This window comes from Apteryx mantelli, chromosome 15 (genome assembly GCF_036417845.1).
Source record: "Apteryx mantelli isolate bAptMan1 chromosome 15, bAptMan1.hap1, whole genome shotgun sequence".
NCBI classification, from domain to species: domain Eukaryota; kingdom Metazoa; phylum Chordata; class Aves; order Apterygiformes; family Apterygidae; genus Apteryx; species Apteryx mantelli.
Window position 1 is genome coordinate 26,276,144 of NC_089992.1, and position 19,834 is coordinate 26,295,977.

The 19,834-nt window shown below is 40.9% G+C and overlaps 3 protein-coding genes across 11 annotated transcripts in view; 1 reads left to right on the forward strand and 2 right to left on the reverse strand.

Moving 5' to 3' along the window:
* LOC106487982 (olfactory receptor 10A7-like) overlaps positions 1-7,479 on the reverse strand; it is a 33,593-nt gene extending 26,114 nt beyond the window's left edge. For 3 of the 9 annotated variants that reach the window (XR_010885685.1, XM_013946795.2, XM_067305313.1), the window contains exons 1-2: positions 7,096-7,479; positions 5,449-5,513 (exon numbers count right to left, since the gene is read on the reverse strand). Coding sequence is in view for 3 of the 9 variants with exons in the window: in XM_067305311.1 (XP_067161412.1) it covers positions 877-920 (44 nt within the window). In the remaining 6 variants the exon portion in view is untranslated. Of the gene's footprint in view, positions 1-876; positions 1,153-5,448; positions 5,514-7,095 lie in introns of those variants that run through there. The other 6 variants (XM_067305310.1, XM_067305312.1, XM_067305311.1 and 3 more) reach the window with 5 other exon arrangements.
* A 3,121-nt stretch (positions 7,480-10,600) lies between these two features.
* Positions 10,601-11,527, forward strand: LOC106487971 (olfactory receptor 6Z7-like). The gene has a single exon (XM_013946786.1). It carries the CDS (start codon positions 10,601-10,603, stop codon positions 11,525-11,527), a length of 927 nt encoding a protein of 308 aa, XP_013802240.1.
* A 6,219-nt stretch (positions 11,528-17,746) lies between these two features.
* Positions 17,747-18,730, reverse strand: LOC106487972 (olfactory receptor 10A7-like). The gene has a single exon (XM_013946787.2). It carries the CDS (start codon positions 18,728-18,730, stop codon positions 17,747-17,749), a length of 984 nt encoding a protein of 327 aa, XP_013802241.2.
* Between the last annotated feature and the right edge of the window lie 1,104 nt (positions 18,731-19,834).

Genomic DNA, 19,834 nt, shown 5'->3' on the forward strand with positions numbered 1-19,834 from the left:
CAGTACTGTGATTAAGGTCATACTAGCAAAGGAATTGAACAGAAAAGTTACTTCTCTTTTCTTCTGTATAGACTCTTCTTGTCACCTCTGCTTTTACCCATATAGGTGTGGAGTTGGAAGAGGTATTAACAACCTTATAGCATTAATGGGGTGTGTTTTTTAAATCCATGCGGCTGGCAACACAAATTCCAACCATGACCCTCTGTAGACTGGAAGGAACAATCTTCCACCCTGGGGCTCCCTAAACACATCCACTGTTAGATACACAACCTAGGTTTTTTTCCACCCCACTGTCTTCCCAGATACAGCATTCCAATTTAGCAGTGTCTGTTTGAGTCTTCTTCAGTAGTATCACAGTCACCTAACTCGAAATATCTGCAGTGTAGACATCTGCATCTAAACTACTCACCTCAGACTCCTTTTATAGTCTACATAGCACTTTAGATTAATTCACCCAGTGTTTTAGATATCTACATTGTAAGAGCTTAATCATCCAAGGAAATTATCTATTTCCTTCCATTAACAAGAGCAGGAGTTCAGATATAGACGTTGACTGCTGCAATGCAGGCTGCACTCCCATTTAGATATTATTCACCACATGTGTGCACTGTAGGGAGGTGACCAGACACTATAATAGTGAATGCCATATAAAGGCAGTCATCCAATCACTTGTAACAGGACCACTTTTGGTAGCATAACTCTGTAAGATTTTCACAGTTCTTTCCATAGATGTAATTTAAAATTTTGCATTAAATCTTATTTGTTCAAAACTCCAATGCTGAGCTGATTTACCAGCATCTGACAACTGAAATCACTGAAAGTGTGTTCCATTTCTGTGCCAATTAACAAACTTTTTAGAGCAACACTATTTCTTACCTGAAACCACAGGAGCATTGAAACCTGATCCAACAATCTTTCATTTCTCAAGGTTTGGTACCCCGCTTTATTTTCTTTAGAAATTGGATTTTCTCATGGAAAAAAAAAAAGTTACAGCACTTTTCTTGGCAAAGAAATCCCATAAAATCGTTCTCATCTTTTTCTTTTGTTACCAGCTGAATATATCAACTCCCCTTTTCTGTTCTGACAGACAGAGTGTTCCTCCCTTCACCTCCTCCTTAAAAACATTTTCAGAGCTGAGTCTGGTGAACCACCCTAGGGGATAATCGAGCAAACAAAAGCCTAAGAGATGTTGATTCATCAGCCTCATATGCACATAAATAGCTATTCTCTTCATGCACATTCAAGTTGTAATGCATTTTTTAGTCTGAATTTTGATTACTTTGGTGACTGGATGGAATCATATTGATAGATACCATGACAGTTGAGTAAAAGATTACTATGGTGGTCATCGTTGCTATCAGTTCAGCACTCCCTTTGGATTCTACAGAAGTTCCTAAGTCTAAAACTCACTAGGGCCTGGATTCAATATCAGGCAGTTATCTGAGTGCCAGCTATTTCAGTCAGCCTCTGAAGATGCTGCTCTATCTACTCGTAATGTAAGGTGACTGTGCTCCTAACTTTGGTATCACAGATAAGTAAGATTGTTCCATGGCCCCGGTCTTTAACCTCAGCTTCTCAGCTTGCATTAGAAGGCCAGGTGGACTGCAGCTCATCTGTTAGTCAAGGCTCAGACTGCTTAGTCTCCAAGGCCAGACAGAAACAGGCTCTTGAATAAACATCGCTTGGCTTTGTTGTTATTTACCTCTGTACATGCATTCTCTGGAAAACAGTGGCCTAAATCAAATTTAGTTTAATATTCACTTTATCAGGCACAATGATGAAATGAGTTTCTTCCAGTGAATACTATCTTAAAACAGAAGCAACATTCACATATTGGAAAAAAATGTAATAAGGGAAACACAGTCAGAAGGCAGCTAAAAACATGCACCCAGTCCATGGTGGACCACCTCCAGGTGGGAGGGAAGGACCCATATTGTTCAGGGCTAGGACCCTTTAAAAGGCAACATACAACTCCACACAGGGTAACACCTGGTTCAAGTCTCTTTTGGGCCCTGTTTGGTGCCCTGTGGTGTTAAAATGTGTGAGTATGCACATGCACACGTGCTTGTGTATAAGTGTATACTTTCAGTTCACAGTATGTTAAATAGTGGGGAGCCCATGAGGGCGCAATCTGACAGAATAAAAGTCTTAATAACGCCAGAGAGTATGAGCTCCACGTTCTGCGGCCTGGTGTGAGGGATTTGTGTCTTGGATACCAACACACACAATAACTGCTGTTATAGTGTTAGAGGTCAGTATGGGGTGGAGGAAGCCCTGGTGCAATTTCATTGAGCCAGCTAACCGGAAGAGGTTACTGGAGCAGCGGCAACAAGAACCATGCCTTAGCTTTGTCTTGGTGGGTATTATTGGATTAACTCCAAAGCAGAGCCCAGGAACAAGCAAACCTGCAAACGGTGTGGGAGTTTTGGCACCAGCATCCAAGGATAAGCTGGAAGCTAAATTATTTAAAAACACACATGAATCCACTATGAATGTGCAGAGTGGCAAGTTTAGTTCCCTAACTAAGAGAGACTTCTGACACATCTTCAGGTATCTTTGTACTGTCAAAGACCTTCGGGGCATGTCCCAGGCATATGGCATGCCTCATGTCATGCTATGAAACTTTACTCTGACAGATTGTGACATAGCCCTCTTATTTCAAGCACTTTGAAAAAAAAAATCACACGAAGTAACTGTGGTTCACATCCATAAGGATACCAAAGATGGATAAGAGCAGATCTAGGCCAAAGGATGTAGTGTTGGTGTGGCAAATCCACTTGGGGAGCAGCCCAGAGAACTCTGTGGAACAGCTCTGAGAACTGTAAACACAGCCCTGTCCATATCAATTGTTCGTCAGTCAGATTTCTCTCCCTGGCATGACAAGACAGACATAATGGTGGTTGCAAGAAATAAGAGACAAGGACTGTTTTGAGTCAGCTTGATAAGCCTGGAAAAGACAAAACATAAAAGCATGGCGCAATTCAAAGACCACAGGGTCCAATAAAGAGGAAAGGAGAGTTGTATTACATGCCACTAGATGGGAGTGTAGTCAATCCAAAACACCAATTTCTATCCCAATAACTTCTGCTTTCAGCAGGTGCAGAGAGGGTGCTAACTGAACAGCAGGGACTGAATGCCATACATTTTGACTGCTCATGTGAGATGAAATAAATTTGCCTCAAACATCCAAAAATCTACCTGTTGACTTTCACATGGGATACCCTTGGATTCCTGCCGAACGTTGGCTCTGTCAATGACAAGACAGAGTTAAAAAAATGCCTGTGTTCAGCCAACAAAAGTCTCAACCACATCGTTGCCATGATCTGTGTATGGGCATGCCCTTTAGAGGCTCTAGTTTGGAGGACAAGGCACATCAGAAGACAAATCTCTGTTCTTGGTGCCAGAAGACCTCCATATAATCAATTCAAAAATTATTAATTTATACCTAGCCTAGGATGGCTATTTACAGACTCCATCTGGAAAGTGAAGGGAGAATAGCTACTGAGTAGTGTGAGTCATCCAATCCCCAAACTGTCATCTGAAGAGGCTATGGAAACTCTCAGAAGTGTCTCTCTCTCTTCACTGATCATATTGAGAATCTAACTGACTCCTTAAAATAGTCAAATATTCAGGGGACTAAATTTGAGTGAGATGACTCCAGCTTCAATGTGTCTAATGAGATTTCTATCCTCCTTTTCTAAATTTAGAGAATCATTACAGTATTTGCTCATTAAGTAAAATAACTGAGTCCTAACTGTCATGTAGCTCAAAGGGTTATTACTCACAACTCCCTTAACTACCAGAGGGCATCCTAATGCCTAGGCTACAGGATGGCTCGTAATAGGTTTTCCTCCATCTGCCTTACTGTATTTTGCAGTGGGGTGGAAAGTAATGCAAGGTTCATGAGTGGCGAGAGGGACTCAGCTAGGGACTGTCCCACAGTGATATTACAGTGATATTTTATGTATATTGTCTTCAATGCAAAATGCATTATCTGCTGCTAGGGGAAAAAAGCAGGCCAGCAGAAGAGAATTCTGCACATCTCAGATCAGTACCAACATCTGTGTACATAGAAGGCTTTTAGCGGATGCTCTTGTGAATTAAAGAAGAAAGAACAAGATGAAGATTTTATGAATGATGATTTGTCAGACACATTCATATTCTAATCAGATAATCCTAACTCTGAATAGTTATTGTAAATCATTTAAATAGGTGGCCCTCCAGCATTTAAGCCAAGGAGCATCTTGCAAAAACAGGTGACATCTTTCTTGTGGATTCATTCCAGAAATTTCAGTTTGCTTTTGGCTAGACAATCACTTGAAGTACAGAGAAGCCACATTGGCCATTAGCAATAAGTAGGCACTGGAGACATGGAATAATAGTGAATGCTTTTAGGCTGTACAGAAAAGGGGTCTCAGAGAGAGGTAGAAAAGCTTTTCACTCTACCTTTTGGAAATGGGTGGAAATATTTGCAGAGATAAACTCAAAGAAAAGCATATAACCACAAACAGGATTACTGCTCACCTAAACCTGAAGATTATGGCTCCATCTGGACAAATCTGACACTATCAGGGGGTTCAAATAAACTTTGCTCTACACAGTGCTTTTTCTCTTCCTTGAGAGTGAACGTATAATATGCATATTGAAAATAAGATTCATTTGCCTAAACCTATGTGTCCAATGCCATTTTAGGTGGATTTGAATTTCTTATCTTGTCTCTAGCTGCTGCTTAAGAAGGGTGCAGGTCTACCATAGGTATTGTGTCATATCTGCCAGCACCCTACAGATGTCTCAGAGAGAGTAAGATCTGTGTTGAAGCAGCTGAACCCTGCACTCAGCTCCAAAATGAAACACTTACATTGCAGCGCCTACCATGTAGGTCTCTACACATGATTGGGATGTCTAAGCTTCCATTATAGTCAGTGGATATTTGGTCAATACAGCCTGGGGAGCTATTCAGCTCATGAACTTACAGCAGGATTCAAGTGCATAAATATAGGAGCCAAGTACCAGTTCAGATACTCTAGAGTATCTTAGACATCCTTACAAAAATGGCAGATGTGGCATAGGGTCTGTGAGAGACCCTTCTGGAGTGATGGGTGGATGCTGGATATTGTTGGGTATCTAAATTAGTACTAGATGAGTATGTTTAGGCAGTTAAATGAATCTCCTTACTCACAGGGAGACACCTGAATTAGAGATATCTAGAATTAGATATTTGAATTTGAGTTTCAGTTCTACCCCAGCAGATTTTTTTTCCCCAGGGCTATGTGCACATATTATCATCCCTGGAGGAAAAATGGAGCTGCAGAGATGTGAAAGAAATCCTCTCCAAAGATGAGGACTTAATCAATAGTCTGTCTTTAAAAGCTGGAATACACAAAGACAGTGCTGAAACTGCAGTGATGTGCCATTCATACTTGGAAAACAAGTATAGGAATGAGCTACCTTGTTTTAGACAGCTAGTGCTAGACAGCTAAATGGAGATCTTCACTGTAGGTCCCCTTCGCATCCTGGAGAGAGAAAGAGAAAACATGCTGAGAAAATATGTGATTCCTCCACCCTCTGGAACTGCCTCTTTCCCTTCAGTGACTATGGTGGGAACCCAGAATTACTATTTTGGATTCCTGACTGGAAAGAAATCAGTCTCTGTTTGGGACTGCATCACCCAATATTATTTCTTTGGCTCTGTGGCAGTAGAGGGATGTCATGTTCTAGCAGCAATGTCTTATGACTGGTATTTAGCCATATGTAAACCTCTCCGCTGTCCATCCCTTATGAATGGCAGAATTTGCACCCTGTTAGTCACTTGATCTTGGGCTGCTGGCCTTTTGACTAATACTGTACTAATACCTTTCCTTTCACCACTGACATTTTGTGCCCACCTCAAAACTGATCATTTCTTTTGGGATTTTACTCAAGTGATCCTAGTCTACTGCAGTGACCCTCACCAGATGGAACTTGTACTTTCTACTCTGGCCTCTTTCTGTATCCTGCTCCCATTTGTATTCATGGCAACATCATATATGTCCATCATTTTCACCATCCTGAAAATGCCTTCTACCACTTGAAGGCAAAAGGCATTTTCTACCTGTTCCTTCCACCTCAATGTGATTATCATTTTCTATGAAACCATTATGATTTTGTAAATATTACCAAGCACAGATTCATGGTGAACAGTGAATAATATTGTTTTCTACACACTTTAGAATCCCATGATGAGCAATCTTATTTATTAATTGAGAAACAAAGAGGTGAATGAAACTGCAAGAACTTTTACAAAAATGCTGAAGTATGAAATGAAACATCAGTAAAAAAAAAACCTAATTAGGGAGAAAAAAAACAGGAAAGTAATAGGAATTCAAGATGGAATTTCTTGCAGCCTACAGAATAACCACCTAAATATGAACCAGATTTCTAAGTAAGCTTTATGGCCAGTGGAGATCTGTATTTCTACAACATTGATCCTGAAGGCAGCATCTTAAACTTATAAGGTGGAACACACTTTAGAAATGTGTGCTTCTTCCCTTTGACTGTAATGGCAGTCTGGACAATTAGTTCAGATGTTGCTGAAGATAGCTAAAGTTCATGGACTGAATCACACCTGAAATGTGTGTCATTTGTAAGAGTCAAGACAGTGCTTTTGTGTGAATTATCATCACAATTACAGGTTAATAAATGAGTTCCCTGAGTTATGAGGAGCACTCTCATCTCTGCAGATGCATGTGGACCTATTTATCTAGTCAAGAGGTCTGCAGTAAGGATAAGCTGGTATTTTGATACAGTTCCCTGAGGACGGGTACACACTCAAAACCAGATCATGCTCCCATAATCACGAACACCAGAGACTGCCTGGCTCTGTTCCTCTTCAGCTGGTCAGGGTTGATATGTGCTGCGTTTCACACACACATACATGCATGCACCAGCTAGTCCAGCTTGAAGTTTGCTTAGAATGGGAAGAACACTCATGCAGAAGATAGTTAGAAATAGGATTTAATAAGTATTATGGAAAATCAGGCTCGCCGGCCTCCATAACAGGGTCTGACCCTAGGTTCCTGCTGAGGCAGAAGTTCAATGCAGAAATTTAAGACTCACCCTCTCGGTGCCTCCCGTTGCCAAAGATCCCAGGTGAACTCACCCGATGGCGCCAGATGATTGTTTGGAGACGAGAGGCCCCAACGGTGATCGCCTAGGGTCTCATCTGGGTTGCCAAACTGTTATGGAAAATCAGGCTCGCCAGCCTCCATAACAGGGTCCGACCCTAGGTTCCTGCTGAGGCAGAAGTTCAAAGTCAGATTGAAGGGAAATAAAATTTAATGATACAAGTGCGGTAATTACAGCTCGAGCTGGGTGCCTCCGAAGAGGGACTCCAAACAAAGAAATCCCTGGGCAATTATACCCTTACAATCTAAATTCCCCACCCCTTAAGCGATAGTTTGGACCAATAGTAATAGTTAGGTCTGGGTTCTTCCCCTTCTTCCTTGGGCCCCTTCATTGTCTCTAGGCAGGCTGCTTCTTATCTTCAAGGTTGGCTACTCCTGCTGTCTGTGTAACTTCTTTATCTCTCCAGCTTGAACCGGCTCTGGGGCCCCCTTTTACTTATCTAAGTAAAAGTTCACAGCCTGAGGCCTAAGGCTTCAGCAAATTTAGCTACTAATGCTAAGCAAGTTATGCTAAGCAATTAATTCTAGACAGCTTCAGTCCGATATTCTCTAACAATAAGAATACAGGATCAGCTAAGGTGATCAAGAATAGGGCCCAGTCAGACAGGTGTACTGACCAGCGCCTTGCTTGCACACGACTGACTCCTTTAACCCCTTTTCTATTTTCCCATGTTTTTTCCTTCTCAGTCCACTTTGATCCCTCCCTTTCCCCACCTTTTGTCCTCCTCCTAAACAAACCATAATAAATTTTTCACTATCCCCCACTCCCCTTAAGACATCCCATAAGATATTTTACACAGTCCCCAAATTCTCTCTGCTCTGGCCCAAACGTCTCTTCTTCCTGTGTACAGTAATAGGCCCTATACCCTTTTAAGCCATATGCTCCTTAATTTGCATGGCATTTTGGAGAAAAAGTTCCTTTCTTTTGCTCATCTTGGTGGGTTTGTACCAAGGACAATGGCCTAGTGGGTCTCCTTCAGTGGTCTTAGAAGTAGCCAATTCTGTGCCATATTTGAAAACCTAGGACATCCTGCCTAGCCTCCAGTGCTGCCTCAGGAGGGTGTGGGTGTCCCAGGGACCCCAGGAGATACCTGCTGCTCCTGTGTGGATGTCTCAGATACTCCAGAGCATCTAACAGGACACTAGATGCCCCCCTTTAGGTGTTGGAATCTCACTGCTAACTCTTAGCACATCAATGCTACGTGCAGAAAACACAGCCACTGCTAAAACGATGCACTTTGGGTGTCTCATGGGAACAGCTGAATAATTGGATTCATTTCAGCTTGTTGGCAGGCAAAAACTGAAGACTGAAGTATAGGAAAAAATATGGCACTTCAAATTTTTCAAGTTTCTGCCCCATTTTTAATTCTATGCCTGATATTTGGCATGCGTTTGACACTGAAGCCAAGTGGGAAAAGCACTCAAGAGAGCTGGACTATAGCCCAGACTGTGCGATACCCTCTGTCCAGCTTGGCCTGTAGACTAAGCAGGGAGCACTCATGGTTTGGAGTCAGCCAGGACCCATGCTAGGAGTTAGTGCGTTTACAGTGTTGATTTGGTTTACTCTGTCTTTCATCCCGGGGTGTCAGTGCTTCTTATAATCCTCACTGCCCACCTATTTCTATGTTTTTGTCTTCTTTCTGGAGCTATCCATCTATTCCCCTCGCCCAGAGAGAACTCAGGCAGAATTGATAGGGTGCTTTTCTCAATGGTTTACTCTAGATTGGGAATCTGACTGTGGAAAGCACCAGTTGTGATTTGATGCAGAAGCAACTGTTCTCTGAAATGTTACTGCATGCCCTCATGCCATACATGAGTGGCTGCATCAAAGGCCTTTAGTGTCACCCTATAAAGTCATCTTTCAGCTGGGTTGTGATACAGTCCCCTCTTATTTGGCATAACAGGCACCCAGCTCACATCAAGTTCATGGGATATCTAGGTGCTTTTGGAAAATGGAATATAATTGCAGATAATATGTGTGGGAGAGGGAGAAATAAATTTTTATTATTAAATGTAAGTGTAGTGTTAACATATAAGCTTTCTGTGAGAATGTTATTGAGAGGTTTTCAATCAATCTATAAATTAAAATATTTATAATTCCCATTAGTAAAACTGTCAAAAGAGATTTTGCATTCATATTAGAGACCATATAATGAGTCACAGGGGCCTTCTGGAGTTTGTTTTGGCTCTAGTAAATACAGAGATTTATTAAGGGCAAATTTAGAAGATGAAATTCTTGGCTTTCATGTAAAGATGATGAGAAGAGAAGACAGCCTGCAGAATCCACACTGCATCCCACAAATGGTGACTGGGGATGGTGTATGAGAAATCCCAACTAATAACTGGCTTGCCATGTAGATAGTGCTGTCAAAGGAAAGTGTTCAGATTTGGGGAGAAGCGGAATGAAGAACTGATGAAAAGATTGATTTGCTACTGTCCATGGAAAGCTTTTCGCTCAGTGGAAATAACCAATGTACTGAGCTGTAAAGCTCAGCAGTGACTGACATGATTTTATTATGCCAGTCACAGCTTTGTCTGAATGCCCCAATATTTTTCAAATGATTTCTTTGAACAAACTGGTCTGGAGAGGAAGGGTTTTTTTGTTTTTTGTTTTGTTTTATTTTGCTTTGTGTGAGTGTGTCTGCATAAGTTTGTGTGTGTTTTTAAGATAAAACCCAATTACATTATGCTCTTCTCCCCATCAAGATCTGTTTCTGGATCACTTAGACTACATTTCTGTTGCTTTCAGTAGCTGTACTCAGTATTGCATTCAAACGTAAGTCAAATGGCTTCCAAGATTTGAACTCACTTTGTCTGTAGAGCATAGCCCTAATGTGAGACAGTCCTTCCCCATATCTGAATTCTACCTACCTTGTAAGTCAATCAGGTCGCCCAAGATCCAGAATATGAGAAAGTTTGTGTGCAGGATGGCTGGCTGGAGAAGCTGATCTGATGTGACCACAAGCTTATATGACAGCTCAGATGTAGAGAGATGTGAATATCTTTCACCACTTTGGCATAGTTGGGTGATGTACAAAGAAGCATGAGTATGTTAAAGCATATCCAGAGCACAAAAAATAAGAACTGGGGTATGTATATTCAAGAAAAGGAAATAGGCCAAGACACAGAGCCAAAAAATGGCATGTGATCATCCTTACTTCTTAGAAAAGAAGAAAAAAAAATTTAAACTCCTGTTTCCTCTTGTCCCTAAGGCATACCAACTGTGAATGAGAAAAAGTGAAATAAGGCAATTTGTTTTTTCATAGCAAATATTGATGAAACATTTTCAGAGCTGGAGTGTTAGTTAAGTTACCAGGACATAGAGATTGGATCAAAGAATGAATTTGAAAAGTGTATTTTTACAGACATGCTTTGAAAATAGCTTTATTATTTTTCACATTACATTTTAGTGTTTGCTCTCCTCAAGATTCAGCACAATGTCAGCTATAGGAAAGCAAAACCAAAGCTACCTTACGGAATTCATCCTCCTGGGATTTGGGAATTTCCTTGATCTTCAGCCTGCTCTGTTCCTGTTCTTCTTGGTGGTCTACATGGTGACAATGACAGGGAACATCCTCGTCTTTGTGCTGGTGGTGGCTAACCAGCATCTCCACAAGCTGATGTACTTCTTCCTCGGCAACTTGTCTTGCTTGAAGACTTGCTACACCTCTACCATCCTGCCCAGGTTTCTGGCCAGCTTCCTGACAGGGGACAGAAGTATTTCTTACAGCAGCTGCATGACACAGTTTTTCATATTTGCTTTTCTCGTTGGTGTAGAGTGTTATCTCCTGGCAGTGATATCTTATGATCGATACTTAGCAGTATGCAAACCTTTGCATTATGTCATTTTAATGAATCATAAGTGTTGCATAGCACTAGCTGCTGGGGCCTGGGTAAGTGGTTTTATGATTAGCTTTGTCATCATATTGTTGATGTTGCAAATTACTTTTTTTGATTGCAATGAGCTTGACCATTTCTTCTGTGATTTCACACCTATGATAAAATGCTCCTGCAGTAACACATTCTTGATAGAAATTGTAACTTCTTTGATGTCTGCTGCATGTACTGTGCTGCCATTTCTTTTCACTGTAGCATCCTATATTTTAATTGGCATTGCCATCTTAAGAATTCCTTTGGCTACAGAGAAGAAAAAGGCGTTTTCCACATGCTCCTCTCACCTCATTGTGGTCACTATTTACTATATAACTCTCATCCTTGTCTATATGTTACCAAAAACTTACAATCTCACAGCTTTTAACAAGTTTTTCTCTGTCTTCCACACTGTCGTGACACCCATGGTGAATCCACTTATCTACACCTTAAGGAATGAGAAGGTCAGAGAAGCCCTGGGGAAAGCACTCTAGGCATTTATGGATTTATATAAATGACATATCAAGAGCTATGCTTTGTGGGGCTTTTTTGGCCAGACTGTAAAAATATAAACTATTGAGGATGGCTTCCAAAGCAAGTGTATGGTTGCTGGTGTGGTGATTTGCCTAGTCACAAGTGAAAATAAATTAAATTGCTTTCTTTGGCTGTGTGGTTCTTTGAGAAAAAAGAAGAGAGAAATACATTTTTGGTTAAACTGAAATGGGCTTCTTTTAGAAAGAATGGTAAAACCAAAATGTAAATACATCCCTTCCCCCCAATTTTTGATTGAACTCAAAACATTTTTGTCATGTTTTCATATTATTTCAGTCACTTAGGAATCAAAAGCCACAAGAAGAAAAAGTATTTCTTATGGCTACAGGCACTCTCCATGGGGCATAGACGAGGACCCTGGCCAAGTGCCATGCCGTGTGTAAAAGAAAGGTAGGATTCATCTGTCCAGATGTAAATATACATTATCCTTTTAGATGCTGTGGGAATGCCTTCCTGGACTGTGTCTACTGCTCTAAAAGCACACAGGTCTATCCTAAGGCACAGGTCGTATCTGTCAACCTTGCGAAGATGTCACATATATCCCAGGGCTTCTGCTGTGACACTGGATGCCTTTGTTCAGCCCACCTGTGCCAGAGGGGGCTTGCAGCAATGTGGATGAGAGCCAGGCTGCACTATCTGTCCAGAGGTCAGGTATCATTTCCTGAGGAGCTACCTTTAGCAGTGTAGATGCTGTCAATGCTTCCCAAAGGACAAAAATGATAAAGACATCTGTATAGCTTTAGTAACGCTATAAACAGGAATCTAAAAATTAAAGATCTATGTCTGTTCTCATCTTGGTAGCTAGGGCTACCGTTGAAGTTCATGGAAAGAAATAGGCATTGCCAAGAAAAGAACATTCATCTCATCTGAAGATTGATGATATGAATTGCACCTTTAGGCATCATTTAGATGTCTAAAGTAAAGAGACAGGAATCTTTTCTCGCTGTGACACTACCACGTGGGTCAAACCTCACCTAAATTTAACAGCCGAAAATTTGCAACATAATCTGTGTTAGGTGTTTTGGTTCCCTCACGGAGAGAGAGAGGGAGCTCCCCATTCCATAACCCCAGTAGTGCCAGTCTCTCTTCACCAATTATTTGGGGACTGTGAGGGAGCTGAGCATTGTAGTTGCCAGGGATGGCTGCCTTTTCTACTAAGTTTAGCCTCTTGATAAAGAAGAGCCATGCCAATGCGGGGAATGCAGGGTCCCTCAGGAGTCAATGGGAAGCCACAAACACCCCTCCAGCATGATTCCTCATGTTCTCAGGTATGCATCTTGGTCAGAAGGGACTAGTCATCCTCCGGAGGTGCTTATTTCTTTTCCCCTGACTGTAAAAAGATATAAGGTATGAATCTTAAACTTAGAGAGCTAACCTGTGATCTTCTTAGGTATGGTAAAATTAATATGAGAAATATTCATTTAAGCTCTTTTCCCTTTGGATCACCATTCTTTCTAGTATTCCCCATCACTTACTGTGCCACCTAGTAATCCTTCCTCCAAGGTCAACACACTGTTGTTTTCTGAAGGCCACTCTACAGAAGAGGTGTCCATTCTGTCCTTCTCAGCTGCTCCTGCGCTGAAATGCCAACTATATATTACAATTGCATCTTTCTCACACCTTACTGCACTCCTTTTGTTCCAATGTTACATTATATCAGTTCTTACTCCTCCCTACCTCCTTTATATTCCTAAAGAGGTGTGAGAGAGTCAGTCCAATTCATTGTCTTCCAATGTTAACAGAAAGGTGACTGTAATCTGGGTTCATCTCACCTAGCTCTGTGTCTAAAAATTCAGGCTCTGAGCTAAGCAAGTTCCCTAGGTTCCTTTTATGGCCAATGTTGAGAACCAGTTACTTCCAGAAGAAAGATGATCTATTCTAATGGTCTGCCCATCAGGTAGGTCAGAGCTACTTTTTCTATCCAGTGACTCCAAAGGGAGTCAAGATGACTAGCTCAGAACTTAGGTGTCCAATTTTTGTGTCTAAGAGCACAATCAATGAAGCTTATACCCGTGAACAGCTTATATTTAAACCATTAAGTTTCAGCCACCCCTTGTGAAATTCTTGCCATCTAGACTGTAGGCATTTCTAATGAAAGTGAGAAATAATTGTCTAAACATAGATATCTGGTGCTATTTTAGCTACCTTAAAGTATCCTGTAGCTCTCTTGTCTTGGTCATATCTATCAACCCTGTGCTGACATCAGTGCTACCCTAGGTCACCCCAAATGGCACAAGATGCCTATGTTTGGGTATGTGTTCTTTTATCATGAATGGAGAGGCATTTCTAATGAATTTCTGTTCTCCCTTACCTTAAAATGAGTTGGGTCAAGGCAGAAGCTGTATGCTTAGTTTAGACTAATGCAGGGTTCATTTGGGCTGGCTTTAGCTATCTGAAAATTAGTATTGGAACTGATCTCAAAAAACTTTAAACATCTGCTATATAGGTGTTTACATCTAAGTTAGTTGCTTTTGGCTCTCTTAATATCCAATAATCAGAAAAAGGTACTTTTAGGGTGAAAATCAGCTGACCAAATGATGTCTTCTCTAGGAGAAGTTGAATCTTATTCCAGGCTGTGTTCACTGTACTGACTTTATCTTATCTGACCTAAAAGGGGCCTGAGGGCCTGATACAGACACCTATGCCATAGATACCCATAGTGTATTAAATAAATCTTTCTAAATTAGTCAGCTAGACTTCATCCCTTGTCCCTTTGATAAGCAATAGCCATGACAACAGAGACTGATCCCATTGCAACTTTCAGGCAGCCTAAAGGAGTTGATAAGCAATCCAATTTCACTTTCCATTTCTGGAAATGTAGGAGAATGGTGTTGGGGGTGTGTGTGTGTGGAAGCTCAGGGATGATAGGGGCAGGTATTAAGTACTGCTGCCTGTGATTTGTGACTGAGAGGCACCACTCAAACAGTGGGGTTTGGTGGGGCAGGGAATAGGTCTGGGTCTGGAGTGGCTCTGTGTGGAGAAGCTGGCTACAATCTCTATGGGGTCAGACTGCTGGGGGCCTGCAGGCTAGGCTTGAGGGGTATCAGGTAAACTGAGGTAGCGAGGGCTATATTTCAGATCTGAGCTACAGTCCTTGAGCCTGGGGAGGCTGGGGGAGGAGGGTAGCCCCAGGGTGATGTGTGGGCCAGACTGATATGAACGTGTGTGCTTGTGTGTGTCAGAGATGTAATAAGAGTCACAGGGGGTGTTGTGGGGGTATCATCAGGCTGTACCGTGACAGGGAGGTCTGTCCTGTTCACTGCCCCTTGGCTGATTTCTGCCACGGTGACCTGGAAAGCAGGAAGAGGTGTCTGTTCAGACGCCTTTGCTGTGCTGCCTCTGCTCCCTCCCAGGAGCCTGGATATGCAGAAGTGCTGTGTTGCTGCAGCCCCTCTGCATGCCCCACAAATCACATCAAGCAGAGAGAAACCTCAGGCAGGTGAGGGCTGAAAGCATCATCTTCAGATGGACTGAAAAGAGCTACTTGATAAGAAAGTTTGTTACTTCTTTTGTCTTCCTGCAACCATGTCTCCGGTTTTCTGGTCTAATCAGCCTCTTGGGAGGGACACTTGCATTTCCTGTTGCTGCTCCACCTCTAACACCTCTCAGCAGGCCCCATTAAAACTCCAGGAAACTTTACTTCTTTGTCTGCCCTTCACACTGCATCACTCTTCTCCAGGGGCTTGTTAGAGTGAGGAAACTATAATGAGCTTTTTGTTGCCTCTAATTCTCTGTGCACTCATCGGGTGACTAATAGGAGAAATTGGCTTTCGGGAAGAGTTTTGCTAAACTTCAGGATTTTTAATGAGCACATGACATAAGAGAGGATTTTTTTGTTTCTTATTTTTAAGCCTAACAATGTTAAATTAATATGCTCCAAATGAACTTAATGAATGCCTGTTTCCAGTAGGAGCTGACAATGTCAGACAAAAATGAGCATTATCTTTGTTGTCAAGCATCTTGTGGACTGTCTGTCTCTGGCTATTTTTCTCATGAGTGCCAAAGGACTAAGCTGTCACTGATAAAATCTTCCCTCTTACCAGCCCCTTCCACAGCAGAAATAGCACTGCCTTACAGTCCTTCAAGAGCTCCAGTTCCCTCTGGAGCTGTTCTTGTAAAATTACCTGCACACTCGGTTGGGTTGTATAATCCTCTAGTTACAAAAAATCATGGCATGTATAAAATTATTAAAAAGCTGAGTAACATTTTTTAACATTTTGAATATGTTTTTTTTAAACTCTTTCACTTGACTGTAAGATGTACCAACGGAACCAAGCCTTGCCCCATTGCTAGAGACAGGCATATGATCAGGAGACGCAAACGAATACGTAGACATGAGCACAATAAGATGACAGAAGGAAGAGCAGAGAATTAGCGGGAATTAGTGATGAGAGTCTTTATTGGTATTTGTCCAAGAATTAGACAGATAAATATAAGGTAGAACCAATAAATATCAGACTGATGGAAAAAATGCTTGATAAGTAGACAGGCGGGCAAATAGGCAGCTGGACATATTAGTGTATAAATGAAGAAAAAGGCAGAAGAAAACTTAGTTGTATATTTAGGTAACTAAAGTATTAAGAATACAAGTGTGTCTCATGCAGACCCAGACTTTTTTTTTCTTTCAACAAATGAAAAATATAATTATAGAACATTATAGAAGTGGGGGGAATATTTGCAAGGTGTGGATCAATTTTAGAGAATGATTTTGTGCAACAAAATTAATTGATTAAAACTTGTGGAAATTGTTGACATTTGTGGAGTTCGTATATATTTGTAATTTCCCAACAGCAGCTTTTGTTTAAGAAGTGGGCCAGATTTATTTTTTGGAAAAAAAAAAAAGTCTTAAAAAGTTAAGCAGGTATAACCAAGACAAAACATTTTGTTTCAGGATGAATGACAGCAGCTGCTCTTAGTCCAAAATTAAACTGGTGAATGATATGATTTGTCAAAAAAGACACAGAGGAATGGGTGGACAGACTAGATTTCCTCTTGAGGCCACTTCCATGCTGTTTTCTCTAACATGGCTTCAATTGTAGCCCATAGGACATATAGACATAAGTAACTGGGGTGCTTCCCACAAAGTGAAATGGGGGTAAGACAATTTTGTGGGACAGGAAATCACTTGTTTACTCAGATACGCATTTAAAAATGCAGATAGTCAAAATCTGAATGGTGATATATAGTTAGGTGAATTGATCCTCCTGTGTCCAGAAGTGAGGTGGGTGGAAAAACACTTGATTGCTACAGAGGAAAATGCTATTCTGGTCAAAATGATGTAAATCAGGTATTAATCACACAAACTGAAAGGGAAAATGCTGCTCAGATACAAGCAAGACCAGGTCTGGGGTTGAAATTAGAAGGAATAAGAGAGAAAATAAAAGCACAAGCCACACTTCACTTTAATGAACACTCCTTCTGACAGGCCGGAAAAAGGATCAGACAGAAAGGGTTAGGTTCAAATGAGTTAAAAATAAATCCCCTCCCATAGCTTTCTTTCAGCATACCTGAACAGGGAAGTACTTCCTAGAAAGCTACTGCAGCTGGCTGGAAATGTTTCAGTTTACCATTTCTGTTTAAAAATGAGCAAGTCACCTGCTACATTGGGAATGAGATCTTTGTTTTGAGAGAAAAAAATCAGATCAAGTCTAGACTTGAACCGGGTCTCTCTCATCAACGGGAAGGACACTTTCAGGAGTTACAGCTCTCTTCTTGCAATCATAAGATACTAATTTGTTTCTCATCTCATTATTGAGGTTTTTTTTTTAATGTGAAAAAGGTTCCAGGCTTTCACTTTTACTCTGATGGAGGAGTAAAACATTTTTTTTCAAGCAAGATGCTTTTTGTACTTATGGACATACAGGCATAATCATGGGAGATGATTCATCTCATTGAATTAGAATTTTATAATGAAGACATTCACATTTTAAATATTTCAACACTGAGTCAGGTTTGCTTATTTGATTGCAAGGCCAGAGGTACAATCACAATAATTCATTCTAATATGCCAAGTAAAAAAAGGTCAGATATTTTATGTTTTTAGTAACAAAGGACTGCTAAAAGGGCACAGATATTTTTGAAAGGTATTCCACTTTATTTAAAAATTCCATTAAAAATTTGTTATTAGGGGACCAATTATTTCTAAATCTACAAGGAATCCCTCATCCAGATAGAAGAAAAATGGCAAGCTGCTTCATAACTAATCTTCTGTCAAAGCATCTCCTCAGGCTTTGCTTGACTTCCTGATTTCTCAGGCTGTAAATGATGGGGTTCAGCATGGGGGTGACAACTGTGTAAGAGAGGGAAACCATTTTCTTCATGTTGGATGAGAGGTTGGATTTGGGTCGCAGGTGAATGATGCCAGCTGTGCTGTAGAAAAGAGTTACTACCACGAGGTGGGCTGCACAGGTGGAAAAGGCCCGCTTCTGGCCCACACCTGAGGGTATCTGAAGCACAGCATGGATAATGCAAAGGTAAGAGATGGCTATTAGTGAAAAAGGGATCATCACTATTATGACAATAGCAATAAAAATCAGTAGTTCAAACAAGGCTGTATCTGCACATACCAGCTTCAGAACAGGAGAAACATCACAGAAGAAGTGATCAACCTTGTTTCCTCCACAAAAAGGCAAGGTAAATAACCATGTGGTGAAGCCCACAGCCCCAGGGACACCAGAGAGCCAAGACCCAATAGCCATCTTGACACAGAGGTTCCTGTTCATCATTGTGCTGTAGTGCAATGGATGGCATATTGCCACTTGCCGGTCATAAGCCATTGCGCCTAACAGGAAACACTCACAGGTGACAAAAAGTACAACACAGTTGAGCTGCAGGGCACAAGCTGTGAAGGAAATAGTTTTTCTTTCCACCAGCAGAGTCATAAGCATCTTGGGGACAATGCTCAAGCTGTAACAGATCTCCGCCAAGGCGAGATTCTTTAGGAAGTAGTACATGGGCGTGTGTAGGGCAGGGTCAATGGCTGTGATCACAACAATAAGAGAGTTGCCTATCATGGTGGCCAGGAACATGAAGAAAATTGCTGTGAAAAATAGAAGCTGCATCTTGCCATGGAAGGCAAACCCCAAAAGTATGAAGTGGGCAATGATGGTTTGGTTTCCTGGCTTCATTTCCTCAACAAGTTGCATCCTAAGACAGAAAAAACACACTACAAAAGGATTAGTAGCTTGGGACAGACTTGTGGTCTCAGAAATAGCTACAGCTGCAGATAAATTGGGGTTTAAGATACAAGATGAGGCATGGATATGGCAGTGACCCCAGAGTAAAAGAGCTCAGCTGGGGAACCTGTACAAGATGATTTTTAACAGTCACAGGCTGAGATTTATCTTCTCTAAATTAGATGAACAGAAGATAGACATACAAATTTGAAATAGCCTTCCTGTGTTAATTTTATATAGAAAAAAATGGACATCTTCAAAGGACAGGTTATCTTATCATAAGAGGCATCTATGATGAGCCAGAAGAATTTCACTTTTGATAGGTTGGATGTCTCTCACTTAACTTCAGCATCTAGATACAGACATTTACAGGTGAGGCAGTCATCTTAGAAACACTCTGTATTTAAGGAATAGATCACAGTACAGAAGCACAATTTGTTCCCATTTAAGACAGATGTCAAAGGAATGCCAGTATTGACTAATAATGAAGTGAGTATATGATTACCAATTTTTAGATAGCTGAAATTAACTGAAATTAATTTCACTCTTGGTGCTTAAAGCTAGGTGATATGAAAATCCTTGTGGCTCCCCACCTACTGGTTTGATTTGTGGGCAGAGATGACCTACCTATGTTAGAATTATTTTCATTAGTTAACCTTACCTGCAAAAGTACAGTCCAAATCTAGCAAAGATGAAATTAATGAAAGTGTTATGCACTTACACATATTTCATCAAATCTTACAAAATTTGTATCCTAAATTTTAATTTAAGTTTTGAGAAGTAAGAAGATGTTTACTATACAGATAGCTGCCCACATAAAAGAGGTCACCAACATCTGCATCTTGCTGCCATTTTGTGGGAATTTATCCCTCATGAGCTCTACTAATGGAATTATTTGTCTGGGAATCTTCTTGGACTGTTTTAGCCAAAATATACTTGGCTGAGTTTGAGTGTGCTGGATTGAGAAATGATCACTAGTTTCATTTCATCAGCTGTTGCATGGAAGGTAAATCTCCAGAAGTTAACATCAAACTGCTGGAAAAAGTAACATCCTGAAAGGCTGTATTGATTTGC

Excerpts from the sequence above, each read along its gene's own strand:
- LOC106487972 (XM_013946787.2), bottom strand. The coding sequence starts at position 18,730 with ATGCAACTTGTTGAGGAAATGAAGCCAGGAAACCAAACCATCATTGCC.
- LOC106487971 (XM_013946786.1), top strand. The coding sequence starts at position 10,601 with ATGTCAGCTATAGGAAAGCAAAACCAAAGCTACCTTACGGAATTCATC.